The 15,819-nt window shown below is 43.2% G+C and overlaps 1 protein-coding gene across 1 annotated transcript in view; it reads right to left on the bottom strand.

Annotated features, from left to right (window-relative positions):
* DCAF1 (DDB1 and CUL4 associated factor 1) overlaps positions 1 to 15,819 on the bottom strand; it is a gene marked incomplete in the record, with an annotated part of 1,406,260 nt that overhangs the window by 295,027 nt on the left and 1,095,414 nt on the right. The window contains 1 exon segment of the mRNA XM_044078852.1: positions 11,876 to 11,980. Coding sequence (XP_043934787.1) covers positions 11,876 to 11,980 — 105 coding nt within the window.

Raw genomic sequence — 15,819 nt, 5'->3', positions numbered from 1 at the left:
TTTACACACACACACCTACCTACCTGGGAATGGGCTGGCACAGATTTACCTGCTATGCCATCTCCACCCACACTATAAGGTAGATACACTGTCATTAGCCTAACCAGCTACTTTAAGGCTCTTACCAGAGTACCCAATTACACTCAGTAAAATTCATACTTATACAAATGGTAGTATTTGACCAAACAGCAAGGCTTTCAGGAGCATGGAGCTATAGTACCACTAAATAAATGCAAATACTTTCGAAAGTTGAAATATTTTATAAAAGACCAGCCACAATGAAAGGTTTAGATATATTTAATAATCATCATCTTCTTTCGGCTGATTCCCATTAGGGATCACCACAGCAGATCACCTGTTTCCATTTCTTCCTGTCCTCTGCATCTTGCTCTGTCACACCAACCATCTGCATGTCCTCTCACCACATCCATAAACCTCATCTTAGGCCTTCCTCTTTTCCTCTTACTTGGCAGCTCTATCCTTAGCATCCTTTTCCCAATATACCCAGCATCCCTCCTCAGCACATGTCCAAACCAACGCAATCTCGCCTCTCTTGCTTAGTCTCCAAACTGTCCAACCTGAGCTGACCCTCTAATATACTGATTCCAAATCCTGTCCACCCTAGTCACACCCAGTGCCAATCTTAATATCTTTAACTCTGCCACATCCAGCTCTGACCCCTGCCTTTTCGTCAATGCCACCTTCGCCAACCCATATAATATAGCTGGTCTCACTACCCTCTTGTAGACTTTCCCTTTCACTCTTACTGGTACCAGTCTGTCACAAATCACTCCTCTTCTCCATCCATTCCACCCTGCCTGTACTCTCTTCTTCACCTCTCTTCCACACTCACCATTACTATGAATGTTGATCCCAAGTACTTAAACTCATCCACCTTTACGAACTCTACTCCCTGCATCCTCACCATTCCTCTACCCTCCCTCACATTTACACACATATATTCTGTTTTAGCCCTGCTGACCTTCATTCCTCTCCTCTCTAAAGCATATCTCCACCTCTCCAGGGTCTCCTCAACCTTGTCCCTACACTCACTACATATCACAATATCATCTGCAAACATCATAGTCCACGGGGCCTCCTGTCTGATCTCATCTGTCAACCTGTCCATCACCACCGCGAATAAAGGGCTCAGAGCTGATCCTTGATGAAATCTCACCTCCACCTTAAACGTATCTGTCACTCCCACCACAGTCCTCACCAATGTCACACTACCCTCGTACATATCCTGTACCACTCTTACATACTTCTCTGCCACTCCTGACTTCCTCATACAATACCACAACTCCTCTCTAGGCACCCTGTCATATGCTTTCTCTAAGTCCACAAAGACACAATGCAACTCCTTCTGACCTTCTCTGTATTTCTCCAACAACGCACTCAGAGTAAATATTACATCTGTAGTGCTCTTTATTGGCATGAAACCAGACTGCTGATCACTAATCATCACCTCCCTTCTTAACCTAGCTTCCACTACTCTTTCAAATAACTTCAAGCTGTGACTAATCAATTTTATCCCTCTGTAGTTACTGCAGCTCTGCACATCACCCTTATTCTTAAAGATAGGTACCAAAACACTTTCTCCACTCTGCAGGCATCCTCTGACTTTCCAAAATTTCATTAAACAATCTGGTTAAAAATTCCACTGCCATTTCACCTAAGCACCTCCATGCTTCCACTGGTATGTCATCTGGGCCAGCAGCCCTTCCATTCTTCACCCTCTTCATAGCTGTCCTTACTTCCTCCTTGCTAATCTGTTTCATTTCCTGATTCACTATCCCCACATCATCCAACCTTCTCTCTCTCCCTCTCTCATTCTCTTCATTCATCAGCCCTTCAAAGTACTCTTTGCATCTACTCAACACACTCTCCTCACTTGTGACTACGTTTCCCTCACTATCCTTTATCACCCTTACATGCTGCACATCTTTCCCAGCTCTGTCCCTCTGTCTAGCCAATCAGTAGAGGTCCTTTTCTCCCTCTTTAGTGTCCAATCTCTCATACAACTCTCCATATGCCTTATTCTTAGCCTTTGCCACTTCTCTCTTTGCCATGCGTCTCATCTCCTTATACTCATGTCTACTTTCTTCATCTCTTTGACAATCCCACTTCATCTTCACCAGCCTCTTCCTCTGTATACTATCCTGTACTTCCTCATTCCACCACCAGGTCTCCTTGTCCTCCTTCCTCTGTCCAGATGTCTCACCAAGCACCTTTCTAGCAGTCCCCCTTACTAGCTCTGTTGTAGTTACCCAGCTATTCGGTAACTGCCTCCCAGTGCCAGTCTTAACTCTTCCCTGAACTCCCCCTCACAATCATCCTTTTTTAACTTCCACCATTTAATTCTTGGCACTGCTTTCACACTCCTCCTCCTCTTCTTGATCACCAACGTCATCATACAGACCACCATTCTATGCTGCTTAACTACACTTTCCCCGGTTACCACTTTACAGTCTCCAATCTCCTTCAGACTGGCCCTCCTACATAGGATATAATCTACCTGTGTGCATCTTCCTCCACTCTTGTACGTTACCCTATGCTCCTCCCTCTTCTTAAAATACGTATTCACTACAGCCATGTCCATCCTTTTCGCAAAATTCACAATCATCTGACCTTCTGCATTCCTCTCCTTAACACCATACCTAACCATCACTTCCTCATCCCCTCTGTTCACTTCACCAACATGCCCACTGAGGTCCGCTCCAATCACTAGTCTCTCACCCTTGGGTACACTCACCACCACTTCATCCAACTCACTCCAAAATTTTTCTCTCTCATCCATCGCACACACCCAACTTGTGGAGCATATGCACTAACATTCATCATTACACCATCAATTTCAAGCTTCATAAACATCACTAACAGACGCTCTCTTCACCTCCAAAACACTCTTGGCATAACCCCTACCCCATCTCTCCTGCCATCCACACCATGATAGAACAATTTGAACCCGCCTCCTATACACCTGGCCTTACTTCCCTTCCATCTGGTCTCTTGCACGCACAATATATCAACCTTCCTTCTCTCCATCATATCAGCTAGCTCTCTCCCTATTCCAGTCATACTGCCAACATTCAAAGTTCCTACCCTCACTACTACACTCCTAACCTTCCTCCTCTCTTCCTGCCTTCAGGCATGCCTTCCCCCTCTTCTCCTTCGGCCAAAAGTAGCCCAATTTCCGCCAGCACCCTGTTAACTGTACTGGTGGCGGTCGTTGTTAACCCAGGCCTCGACCGATCCGGTATGGAAATATGAAATGTTCTCCGCATAAGTAATTTGGCAGAGGTTTTACGCTGGATGCCCTTCCTGACGCAACCCTCCCCATTTATCTGGGCTTGGGACCGGCACAAAGAAATGCACTGGCTTGTGCATCCCCAGTTATTTAAAAAAAAAAAAATGAAAATACTGAATATCTATTTACAATAAACACCAGAGTTTCAATTCACAGGAAATATAAAAAAACAGATGGAAAGACTCTGACAGATATAGAAAAACAACATTTTTAGCTAATCTCGCTATATTTTCCTAACAGACTGAAAAATGACTGTTCCCTAGTTAGCAAGATGAAGTGGGTGACTGGTCTTGTCAGTTTCAAAACAGAGTGCTGAGTGTAATTTGTCACATCTTTCACTAGTATCTAAATACAATTTCAGTGCTGGTTACAGAATGACATCACATCTGGTCACCTAATTCTGTGGTTCCCACACTAACCCCTGACTAGAAATTGAGCCAGGATCTGCCACAGATGTGTCACAATACACTCCAATATCTAGAGACTGTAAAACAACTCCCAACACTTTCATCCTTTCTGCAAAAGACTAATCAGCCATTCTCTGGCATCCCAGGACAGCAATTAGTTCATCACTAAGGACAATAAGAGCAGGATCCCAGCCCAGACATTGCGTTCTCTGGCTGCAGTTAGGCCTATGAGATAAAATCTTTATGGTCTAAACCAAGTAATTTAATTTCAGACTATTTTTCTTAAGGCTAGCTGGGCTGAGCTTAACCTTCTATCTTCCAGCATCCTCTGTTAACATATATGCATTCAGTCAGTTACAATACAGTCTGACATACATGTACATTTCTTTTCTGTTAAACAGGACCCACTGCGGATACATTTTTAACACAAGCATCTGTACAAATCAGTCTGATATTTAAATGACATAAAATTCTTTACAAAACTCCAGCTAGTTATGCTGGCATATATCACACATGCACTGCCCTACTCACTCTGGCACAGCTGGTACTATCTTACATCATCACAGCTCTTTCCCCCTTTGAAGACTCAAGCTAGTTCTTCAAGTGACCCTGGAGAAATGTTACTTGAGAAATGATCCTGTCTGGGAATACATTAGTCAAACAAAAATGCTGTGCACGTAGATGCTCCTTGACTACCGGCCCAGAGGAGGGACGTCACACCAGCAATGGTGGAAAGGATTACCGTAATGGCAGAAGGGACAGTTGGGGAAAACTACCAACAATGGTATCAAGATACACAGAAAACGATGAGTAGGGATAATGGAGGTAACTTATATAAAAATCAGAAGTATAAAATAGAAATACACTAGAAAGGTACAACAGAAAAGAACTTTTATAACTTAATACATGCTTGAGAGCTGACAGCAACCACATATGTAAGTGAAGGCGGCAAACGAGATCTGGGGTATTTGGGAAGAGAGGAGCTTGAGGGTTTGCAGCAGCCATGAGCTGTAAAAAGCAGCAGAGTCAGATCAGAGGATCGGATCCGAACCCACATATCGAGAACGAATGAAAATTGCCAGCAGATCTTTAGCTAGAGCCGACACTGATACTAGATATGTTATGACATGTAACAAGAGAGCTGGTCAAATACAAAATATAATTAAACACTGGCACATTTTATATAATATGTTGGGGAAGGATAACATTTTTATTTTAGATAAACCATCTTTTTAATTATAAAAAAAATCTAACTCGCTTAAGCAAATGCTTTGTTAAAAGAACTGCATGATGTCTTTCAGTTCTGTGCGATTAACTCATTACATCCGAGAGAAGCCTCCAAGTACATCTGCAGTTAACTCTTACTGACAGCTCTAGACATCAAATATTCCTTGTTTATATTTGCATCAGCAAGTCCAAAACCATACTATGTACAAGGTTTAAAAAAAAAATCATCTTAAAGCTTACTACACAATGGCAGACTCAACTGCATTAATATTTGATCTCTGTCTAGTGCAGGTAAACAGATATTAACTGTTTTTTTATATTAATTTATACAGATATTGTCGCATTTTTCTAAATAACTCAATAACCACGTAAGAAATACAGAACTCCTTAGCCTCCTATGAAAGTTCTCAGCTAGATGAATAAAATGCTGTTGACAGTGTGTGTGTAACTTGAGTGGTTGCTGAGATACTGTAAATTGTTTACAAAATATTACAAATGTAATAGTTACTGTGTTTACTGTGACTTATAAAATTTGGATCAAGACCTAGAACCTAAAGAACAGTACCACTATAAAAATAGTTTGTGCTTAAGAGTTTGCCATATATACTTCTTTAGTAATCTCTATGATTTCAGGCATATGAACATTTGTTTGAAATATGAGGACATAATTTGATTCTGACAAACGTCTTAGGCTCCACCCATTGGAAGTTACAGTGCAAACTTCCTGAGCTCCATTGGAGTGAATGAGTTAATAAAGTTGCTACATTTTGAGTTTTCTTGAGTTGGAGTTTATTGTTTTTGTATGCATCCCAGTGTCCTGATGCATTCTGACACTTTCCACAAAGTTATCCAAAACATTTTAATTTACGTTCCTAAAGGTAACCCCAAGGCATGAAATTGAGGAGTTGGAACCTCCTGCCATAGAAATGAGCCCCTCCAAACATTTGCCAGCTGATCTACTGCATCAACTGGAAGCAAGGGATCAAGATTCCCCGATGAATGGTCAGGAAAATCTTTAGGGTGTGACCTACCTACCTCCCCCAACCTAAGCATGATCACACGGAAGAGGTGGCTCTATGAGGCCAATCTAACAGTGTCATCACAGAGAGTGGGAACCCAACTGGAAAGTTAAGGTCTTGGAATAGAAGTGGCTTATTTCAAGGGAACAATGCAGCTTCAATCCCACTACTCCCCCAAAAGAAAAGCTAAGCAATGGGACCAACAAACCTGACTCCCACAGTAAAGAGGTCTCAGAGCCCTGCCTTCAGGCCCACAAACACAGGACAGCTAATGGGAGACACCTCCTCTAATAGTAAATAAAAGGCCACAGCAGGGAGTTTCAGTTTACGTTTCATGGAAACCATTCAAAGCCTCAGCCTTACAGTGCCTACATGACAGAAGCAGCAGTTCTCACCACCCCAAGACCTGTGCCTGATCAACAATGCCGGATGTTGATGCATCCCAAGTGAACTCCGAATCAACATCCTTAAGCGAGGCTTGCCTCCCAAAGGAAGAAACTGATGACAAGGGGAGAGAAAGAGGCCAACAACCTGGGTTATCAGCCTCACATGATCCTCCTGAAAACAGTGGTTTGGAGGGGGGGGGGGGCAAAGGAACACAAGTTTCTAGCCAGTCTACAGCTAGGGATAAGGTCGTCATGCTTGAACTGCACACACTGCACTTGCTGGGCCTTTTCCTCCTTCCAGAAGAGACGGCACTGGATCTTTAGATGAGAAAAGAACCTGCTTATTACTATGGAAGGCAGCTATCAAGGAATGAAATCATCCTACCCAAGAAGGCCTCTTGTCAAAAGAAAAATCCAGCCGGAGGCCACTCAGATTGGGCACCCCCATGGGTCTGACTGTAGCCATGCTCATATCTCTCATGCATACATCCACTGCACAGACTTGCAAGCAATACTAAGAGCACAAATGAAATCTTGTCTAAATGATTCTCAGGGAGGAGAATTCTCAAACACAGCCACCGAGGATTTCAACAGGCAGACGGGCTTGAGATCTGGATGAAAGAGCAACAGGTGAAGATCCTAAGCACCAATATGGAAGAGAAATGCACCTTTTACCTACCCTATCTATTTATTGGGCGATACTGTTTGCCAACAAGGAAGAAATGGGAAATAGCTTGGTGAATGTGATGTATCCACTGAGATCAGGCAGACGTCAAAGCCTTAGCCTGTTCTCCCAATGTCTCATTCCAATCCAGTGGAGAACTATAAAAAGACTATAATCTCCTGGGTGCTGCAGCAGCACTTTCAGAGTACCTGCAGGCCTCAGTGACAGCAGCAAAGACTGGCTTCAAGTAACAGATGATCAGAGGGGAGGACCTGGGGATGATGCACTCAAGGCCTAGGTATAAACCTTCAAACAGCATACAGCTTGCTTAAGTGATCTCACACCCTAAGCAGAAAGAGCACAAGCATTTTGAAACTTTGCTTCAGATACAAAGGGCAAACAAAAAATAAATAAATAACCAAACCAAACAAAAAACAAGAAGAGGAACCTTGTTCCTCTTCTTGTTTTTTGTTCAGATACAAAGGGACATCCCCACACAGCCAGCCCTTTAAAGATGTAATCAAGGAAAAAGCCTCAAGTACAATGGTTGAGAAAGCTAAAGTGCACCATACCTCACACAACCATGCATTCAATGCATATGTGAAGTCAGGACAAACACTCAAGGAGAACCCTACACCAACCATGCCTCACACAACCATGCATTCAATGCATATCTGAAGTCAGGACAAACACTCAAGGAGAACCCTACACCAACCATGCCTCACACAACCATGCATTCAATGCATATTCGAAGTCAGGAAAAACACTCAAGGAGAACCCTACACCAACCATGCCTCACACAACCATGCATTCAATGCATATGTGAAGTCAGGACAAACACTCAAGGAGAACCCTACACCAACCATGCCTCACACAACCATGCATTCAATGCATATGTGAAGTCAGGACAAACACTCAAGGAGAACCCTACACCAACCATGCCTCACACAACCATGCATTCAATGCATATGTGAAGTCAGGACAAACACTCAAGGAGAACCCTACACCAACCATGCCTCACACAACCATGCATTCAATGCATATGTGAAGTCAGGACAAACACTCAAGAAGAACCCTACACCAACCATGCCTCACACAACCATGCATTCAATGCATATGTGAAGTCAGGACAAACACTTAAGGAGAACCCTACACCAACCATGCCTCACACAACCATGCATTCAATGCATATGTGAAGTCAGGACAAACACTCAAGGAGAACCCTACACCAACCATGCCTCACACAACCATGCATTCAATGCATATGTGAAGTCAGGACAAACACTCAAGGAGAACCCTACACCAACCATGCCTCACAACACCATGCATTCAATGCATATGTGAAGTCAGGACAAACACTCAAGGAGAACCCTACACCAAAGTCAAGGAATGTCAACGCTTAAGTCACTATTCTAAGAACTAAGTCAACAAGGGAATGGAGAAAGGAGAGTTTGAAAACAGAGATGACTACAAATAGGGGGAACATAATGGAGGCAAAACGCTTCTGGATGAGTGGGTAGAATAAGCCACGTAAGGTGGTCTCTAATACCTCCGCTCCTTAAGTACCAGGGAATGCAACCTCGGAGTCACTGGATATGGAGAGAAATGGGACCAAGGAGGACAGGAATAAACCTGAGAAACTGCTGGCTCTGACCTTCTAGGATTTTTTGCATCTGGCCCAGTCAGCACCATGAGATCAGGGGAACACTTCCTTGATTCAGAAACCATTTTGCCTAACTTTGCCTTTTCTTCCTTTTCTTTTACTTTCTCTTGCTCTCTGTTCTTTACTCTTCTACAGAGAGGGGGTCCTTGTTTGTTTCTAGATGTACATTTTCTTCCCCTCCCCCACTGCAGTGTTTGGCCATGAATTTGGAAAGCTGCAAGCCTTCTCATTTCCATTCAATTCTTTTAGTGTGAGTAAAAGGTTTCTAAGTGCAGTTTTTCTGTTTAGTCACCTCACAGGAGAGTGTTTACTTTATTTTTCCCTTTTAATGTTAGCAAGATGACTTTTCTTGTACTACTGCAACCAGTCCTAGTTGAATTAGACAGATTGGATCATAGGAAGTTACTAAGCTATTGGCCCTGAAGCCCTTACAAGCCTTGCCAAGAATTTAGCCCATGTTCCGACAAGTCAGCACCTGATGCCATATCTAGCAGGGACACCAGTGGAATCCCAGAGGTGTATTTTCTGTTCCCCATCTCATTATCCAGGTGCTTTAAAATGTGTTGAGGTACTTCTGCTTGACATGGAGAGCGAGCCTATTCCACAGAAGGGGGGAGTCTCTGGGACACAAATCTGTCCCTCCAACAAGTCCTATGGATGTCGCAGACCAGTTTGAGGTCGCGCATGCGGGTTACCTGAGTGGAGCCAGACTTGCAGATATGCAGCAGTTCCATCAAGGCGGGGTCTGAGATTGCTTTGTATGCCAGACAGAGGTCACCTCTCAGGAGTCTGTAGGAGACTGAATAAAGGGACAGGACCTTTAGCCTATCTGTGTAGGGTAGACGCCTAGATTCTCCTGGTAAGGAACCTCTGTGGTCTCTCCAGCTGCTGCATGTGCTTTGTGAGGTACATGCCCAAAAGGGGCATTGTACTCAATAATGGGTCTTAAAAGGGAAGACTACTGGGATGTTATGACCACCTTATCCATGGATGAGATACCCTTACTAATGAGGTGGACCATGTAGAAAGACTTTCTATACAACAGAGGCAATATGGTTGTCAAAAGTCAGTTTGCTATCAACCTGGGTGCCCAAATACCTCATGACTGTTTGCGTGCTTAGGACCTTATTAACATGATCATGAAGATGCTATATTTTTCCACCTGAAATAACAGGCACTTCATATTTTATGCCCCCTCCTTGACAGCCTACATTGCCTTTTATCAATCTTTAACCATGACAGAAGGAAGAAAGCCCATTCCAGTTAGGAGGCTTTTTTTCAGTATTCACCCCTTAACCCCACACCACCCAAAGCATGGCATAAAAATGACTCATTTATTTGACATATGCTTACCAAGAAAGTCCGACTGGGATATTATCCCATTTTCAGTGGAGGCCTGGGTAGAAAAGCTACACACTGATATAATATGGTTACAGTCATCACAAATGCTAATACAAAAGAATGACATGTTACGTAAAAATTCAGCTTCAGTTCATACAGTGTGAGCCTATCCATACATAGTGCAAATATTTGGATAGATATAACATGTTGAAAAAGAACACTGCTTGTAGATAAAGTATTCAGAAGTTGTAGATCATACAGATGAGAAACACACCGAGTACACTCTTTGAAATGAATATGACAAGAAATTGTATTGCTCTTTGTGTAAGAAACAGATTTTACCAATTCCTTCTCTCTGAACACAAAGTATAATGGTAGTGGAAGGAAGGAGGGACTACTTCAGCTTAGGGCAGTTCTGAAGGTGGTGTGGTGCAAGCAGTGATGTCAATGTTTTCTGTACAAGTGTATTTGTGTATTTTCATGCATACAGTTGCTACAGAAAACTGTCTGCTAGTGCTGTCCCACCCCATACCTCCAAATATAGACCATTAGGTAAGTAAGAACGTGAGCAAACCTCTGACCTGAAAAAAGAGCTGATAAACACAACTGCGCTCTCTCTATCCTTCTGGAACACAACTTGCTAACAAGAGTTCTGGTCGCCAGTACTGCAAACAGGGAGCTCTCCTTTCTGTAGGTGGGCTGGTGACTACAGACAACTTATAAATCAGGAAATCCATGCACCATAGTATCCATCGAGAAAAAATATACACATACTCGAGTGAAAAAAAAATCACTTTTTATGCTTTGCAAATTAAACTACCCTTACACTACTGTCCCATACAAGTATATGTCACTTTCTACTTTTACCAGTATGACCAATCTGTAAATGGTTTGGGGACTGAGAAAGAACGACAGATGTTTGCTGTCAGGTCTCGGGAGCTACTGTGCTTGCTGAGACTAACTATTTCGGAAAAGGAACATCAGACTTCATACCTGCCTAAAGAAAGGAGCAAGTAAACACAGACTTATAAACTTGATAGAACTTAACCCACAAATTAATATGCTATGGACTTGGCTACCCATGGCTCACCATTATGGGGCACATTACATGAAGAGAGATTTAATGCAGACTATTTCACTTTGAGGCTTAAGTCCCTTACTTTAAATTAATTATTTCACTGGTATATACACTAACAAAACATGTTACTCTGAATAAATTCGGAGCTGAACTCCCAAAAGATACAAAAAAAACAATATTTTTGGCATTTAAATGGCATTAGTAGAGGGTGTCACAATTATTAATATGTTAAAACACAAAACTGCATGCTTCTGGTGAAGCTGTAAAACTAAGATTTATATTGAGGTCTTAATGACTGGAAAGTTAGTCTGAGGCTGGTGGTTGAGGCTGGTGGGTTGGGCAAATGCATTAGCCTAGAGGAGTGCTGCCAATACCCTTTATGAAGCAAAAGTAAGACGGTACATCAATATTACAAACTATAGGTTACGATGAACAATTATAAACTGATTTCTTCTGCATAAGGGGGGTTGGGGCCTATCGGTGGTTGGTTGGGTGCCCTTACAAACACAGGTGCAGGGAGTTTGAACTCACAAGGGAAACCATTGGAGCTTAAAATGCACCAAGGGCAGTTAGCCTAGTACTAACCTATGAACCTATGAACCTATAAAGTTAGTACCACATTAGCTCACCCTTAAAAAGAATGCATAAATTCTGATAAAATTGGTTTCGTAGAAAAGAAAATTATCACAGAATATTTTAAAAAAGCAATACTAAGGTACTTGACAGTGTTTTCTATCTAGTCCTAAAAAATTCTATCCAGCACTCTTATCTTCGGCCCACCTATTGGCTTGTAATCAGTTGCATCAAATGTTCGGAATGAAGACCCAAAAGGACTTTTCATTCGCTTTTCCATCATGTCCTCTTCATCATCTGCCTGTAGCATCGCTAAAATGGAAACAGAAACAAGTTAGAGAACTAAATTTCTTTCACAGTAACTCAAAGATAACAGAGTCATTTGTGCAAATATTTCGTACACCTACATTCACGGAGGCTCTCAATAAAAATCTGCCCAAACAACAGAGCCCTCCAAAGCAGAAATGCAAGCAACCTCCACCCCCCAACACAACCCAAATGACACACAGCCCACAAACTCAGTGTGCCACCTAACCACAGCCCATAAGGCATAACAACGTACCCAACACTCTAGTCCTAGGTGACTCTATAGTCAGGCACACTGATGTTCTACCCACCAGGCTAAACAAGGAGAAAGTTACTGTCAGCTGCCTGTCGGGTGCCAGGATCCACCACATAATGCACGCACTCAGGTCACTCCACAAGTACAGATATGACTGTCATTGTCCATGTTGGTGTGAATGACCAGAGACGTACCTCCCTGGACTACATGGAGAGAGACATGGAGGAGCTCTCTCATCTTGTAGCCCAGGCAGGTATGACCCTAGCCCCGAGTAGCATCCTGCCATCACCCAGAATGACAGCACAGTACAAGTACAAAATGATTGACTTCAACAATTGGCTAAGCTTCTGGTGTCATTCTAAGGGGATCCAGTATCTGTCTGCCTAGGATGACATGATCGACAAACCACGATGCTTTGCCAGAGATGACCTGCACCTGTCGCCCTTGGGATTCCAGATACTGGCTAAGGCTCTTGCCACCCCCTATAGTGCCTTTTTTAGGCAAGGTTCAAATGACAAATTCACCACCGTAACAGGTACAAGCAAGCAAAATCTGAAAGTAATGCTACTCGATGCTAAAAGTCTAAACCTCAAAATGCACTCACTCGAGGCACTCCCTAAAATGGAGAACATCGACATCTGTGCAGTGACAGAGACCTGGATTAAGGCTCCAGAGAGCACCCCTGCATTACCAAGCTATAATTCATACCACACCTTTCAGCCACCTAACCTGGACCGAAACACTAAAGGCGGAGGCGTGTCCATATTCATTAAGGATATCCACACCTCCTGGCTAGTTGCTCAGCATAATGCATCCGAGATTATCCAAGTGCAACTAACTCTGGTCAAGAACCAAACCCAAATTGTACCTTGCTACAGATCCCCCACCATGCCCCAGGATTCCCACTCCTCATTTCTTGATACACTGGAAGATATTAGGGTACAACCTAACACCCTAATAATGGGCAATTTCAACTACCCCACCATTAACTGGGAAAACTACTCATGTACCAACTCTCTTGCTCAACGTTTTCTGGAATTCATAAATTCCAATGCCTTGGATCAACTTATCCACACCCCCACCAGGGGCAGCAATATCCTAGACGTGGTCATTACCAACATGGGTGACTGGTGTTCCACACCAGAGGTCAATTCCTCATTGGTAAGATCCAACCACAAGCTAATCACCCTAGACATCCACATCTTGCCCTCACCCCCCATTAGGGAGACCACTGTAAAAAAGATCTCCAAAGCCAACTTCACGCTTAAGACAGAAGTGGCAAACTTCACGACACCCATCCAGATGGACAATAGAGGTACAACTGCTGAATCCTACACAAATGCACTTTATAAGAACTTACGAGTGCATGGATCGTGCTATCCCTAACAGAACCAGGATGCTATCCTCCAAAAAAGGAATTCAATCTGGTGGTCCTCTGCCATAAACAAACTCTACAACAGAAGAAAAAAACTGCTGCAAAGAGAGTACAATCCCATGACTGGAGGAACTCCATGGTCAGCCTCAGTAAGAAGCTGAGATTCCTCATAAAAACCTCCAAAGCTAGTTATGAAAACAAAATAGTCACTGTTTCTAAAGACAACCACAAAGCATTCTATAGCTATGTCAAGAATCTCAATGGCAACACTCAGATCTGCTCTGAGTTACAGCAAAATGGCACTAAATATACTGAACCAACTGACATTGCCAACAACCTGGCAGATAGGTTCAGTGCTAACTTCACCCCCCTCTCAACCTCTAAAGGGCCCATCTCTATACCGGAAGAATGCAAAGTTCCTGTAATCACAGCTGCACAGGTAAAAACCACACTCTCCAAGGCCAAGAACACAGCATCAATGGGACCAGACAACATCCACGGCTGCATGCTACACGAACTACAGAATGAACTGGCACCCCACCAAAGTACCATGTTCAATCATAGCCTCACCTCAGGCTTTGTTCCCACTGAATGGTGCACAGCGACGGTTATCCCACTCCACAAAGGGGGATCCACCATGGACCCCAGGGACTACCACCTCATTTAGCTTGATGAGCCTGGTCTGCAAGGCCATGAAACGTATCATCATGGAACTTGTAAACAAAGACATTGGTAATCTCCAAACTCTGGAACCCACCCAGTTCGGGTTTGTGAAAGGCAAATTATGTCTTCTAAACTTGACAGACTTCTTTGAAGCAGTCACCAACGCTGTAGATGAGGGTAAGGTGGTTCACACAGCCTATCTAGATTTCACCAAGGCTTTCAACACCATCCCCCACTCTGGAATTATAAACTCACTAAACTAGGTATAGATCCCTATGTCACAAGATGGGCTGCCAACTGGCTCACTGACAGAACCCATACTGTGAAAATAGCAGACTCCAAATCCGACTTGAGACCAGTTACAAGTGAAGTACCACAGGGTTCAGTCCTGGGTCCTCTACTTTTTTGTATCTACTTCTCTGAAGTACAGGCTAACACAGAAGGTCTTTGGCTAATGAAGTTGGCAGATGACTGCAAACTAGGAGCCATAATCGAAACACCTAATGATGTGGGCATCCTACAAAAGGGCCTCACTGAGACACATGCCTGGTGTCAAAGCCATGGCCTCAAGCTCAGTGCACGGTCAACCCTTTTGGTAAAAACTCTGTACCCATAAACTACCACATAGGCGGTAAGTCTACTTAACACCGAAAGTGTGATGAGAGACCTTGGGACACAGGTGGACAGTAGTCTCTCCTTTGATAATCACATTGTCACAGTAGTCAGGAAACCCTTCTACGTGGCACACCTCATCACAAAAGGTTTCTCATACAGGAAAGAAGAGGTAATTGTTCCCCTCTACTCATCACTCATTAGACCCATTATAGAGTACAATGCCCCTTTTGGTATGTACCTCATAAGGCATCTGCAACAACTGGAAAGGCAGCAGAAATGCCTCACAAAGAGGATTACAGACCTCAAACAGATGCCCTACGCAGACAGTCTCAAAAAACTCTAGCTTTAATCCGTTGCATATCGCCTACTCAGAGATGATCTCTGCCTAACATACAAAGCTATGTCAAACCCAGAGCTGTTGGACATGCTTCACTTAAAAGAGAAATCCCAATCCCTCCGAGCTACACACTTCTAGGGACCTAAACCTTGTCATCACAATAAATGGAACATGCTGGAGGGATAGATTCTTGTCCCAGAGACTTCCCATACTCTGGAACAAACTACCTAGCTATATCAAACAAAGCTCCTCATTAGCACTCCAAGAAAAAATCTTGATGACTGGATGGGAAATAGGAAATTAACCCCGGGATCATTTCTTTGGCTCTGCTCGACAGGGGCACGGGAAAATAATTTTCGTGGGTGGCAAAAGCCAGTTTTTAGCTAGGCTTATATAGGCCCTAGGGCCAATAGCCTAGTTACCTACCTATGAACCTATACATAAGGGTAGAGGCCTGGACCTAGTCCTGGTGTAAACACAACTGATAAAAGTGGGGTAGCCAATAATACACTGAGTGGGTACCGATTCTATAACAATGAGGTGTAATTTAACAGTTTGGCATGCAGAAAGACGGAGATTTAGGTTAAAGAGGGGGATCC

The sequence above is a fragment of the Protopterus annectens genome, chromosome 7.part1, assembly GCF_019279795.1.
Source record: "Protopterus annectens isolate FY-2018-M chromosome 7.part1, PAN1.0, whole genome shotgun sequence".
NCBI lineage: Eukaryota > Metazoa > Chordata > Ceratodontiformes > Protopteridae > Protopterus > Protopterus annectens.
Note: the sequence above shows the minus strand (reverse complement) of the source record. Positions and strands in the feature narration are given on the sequence as shown.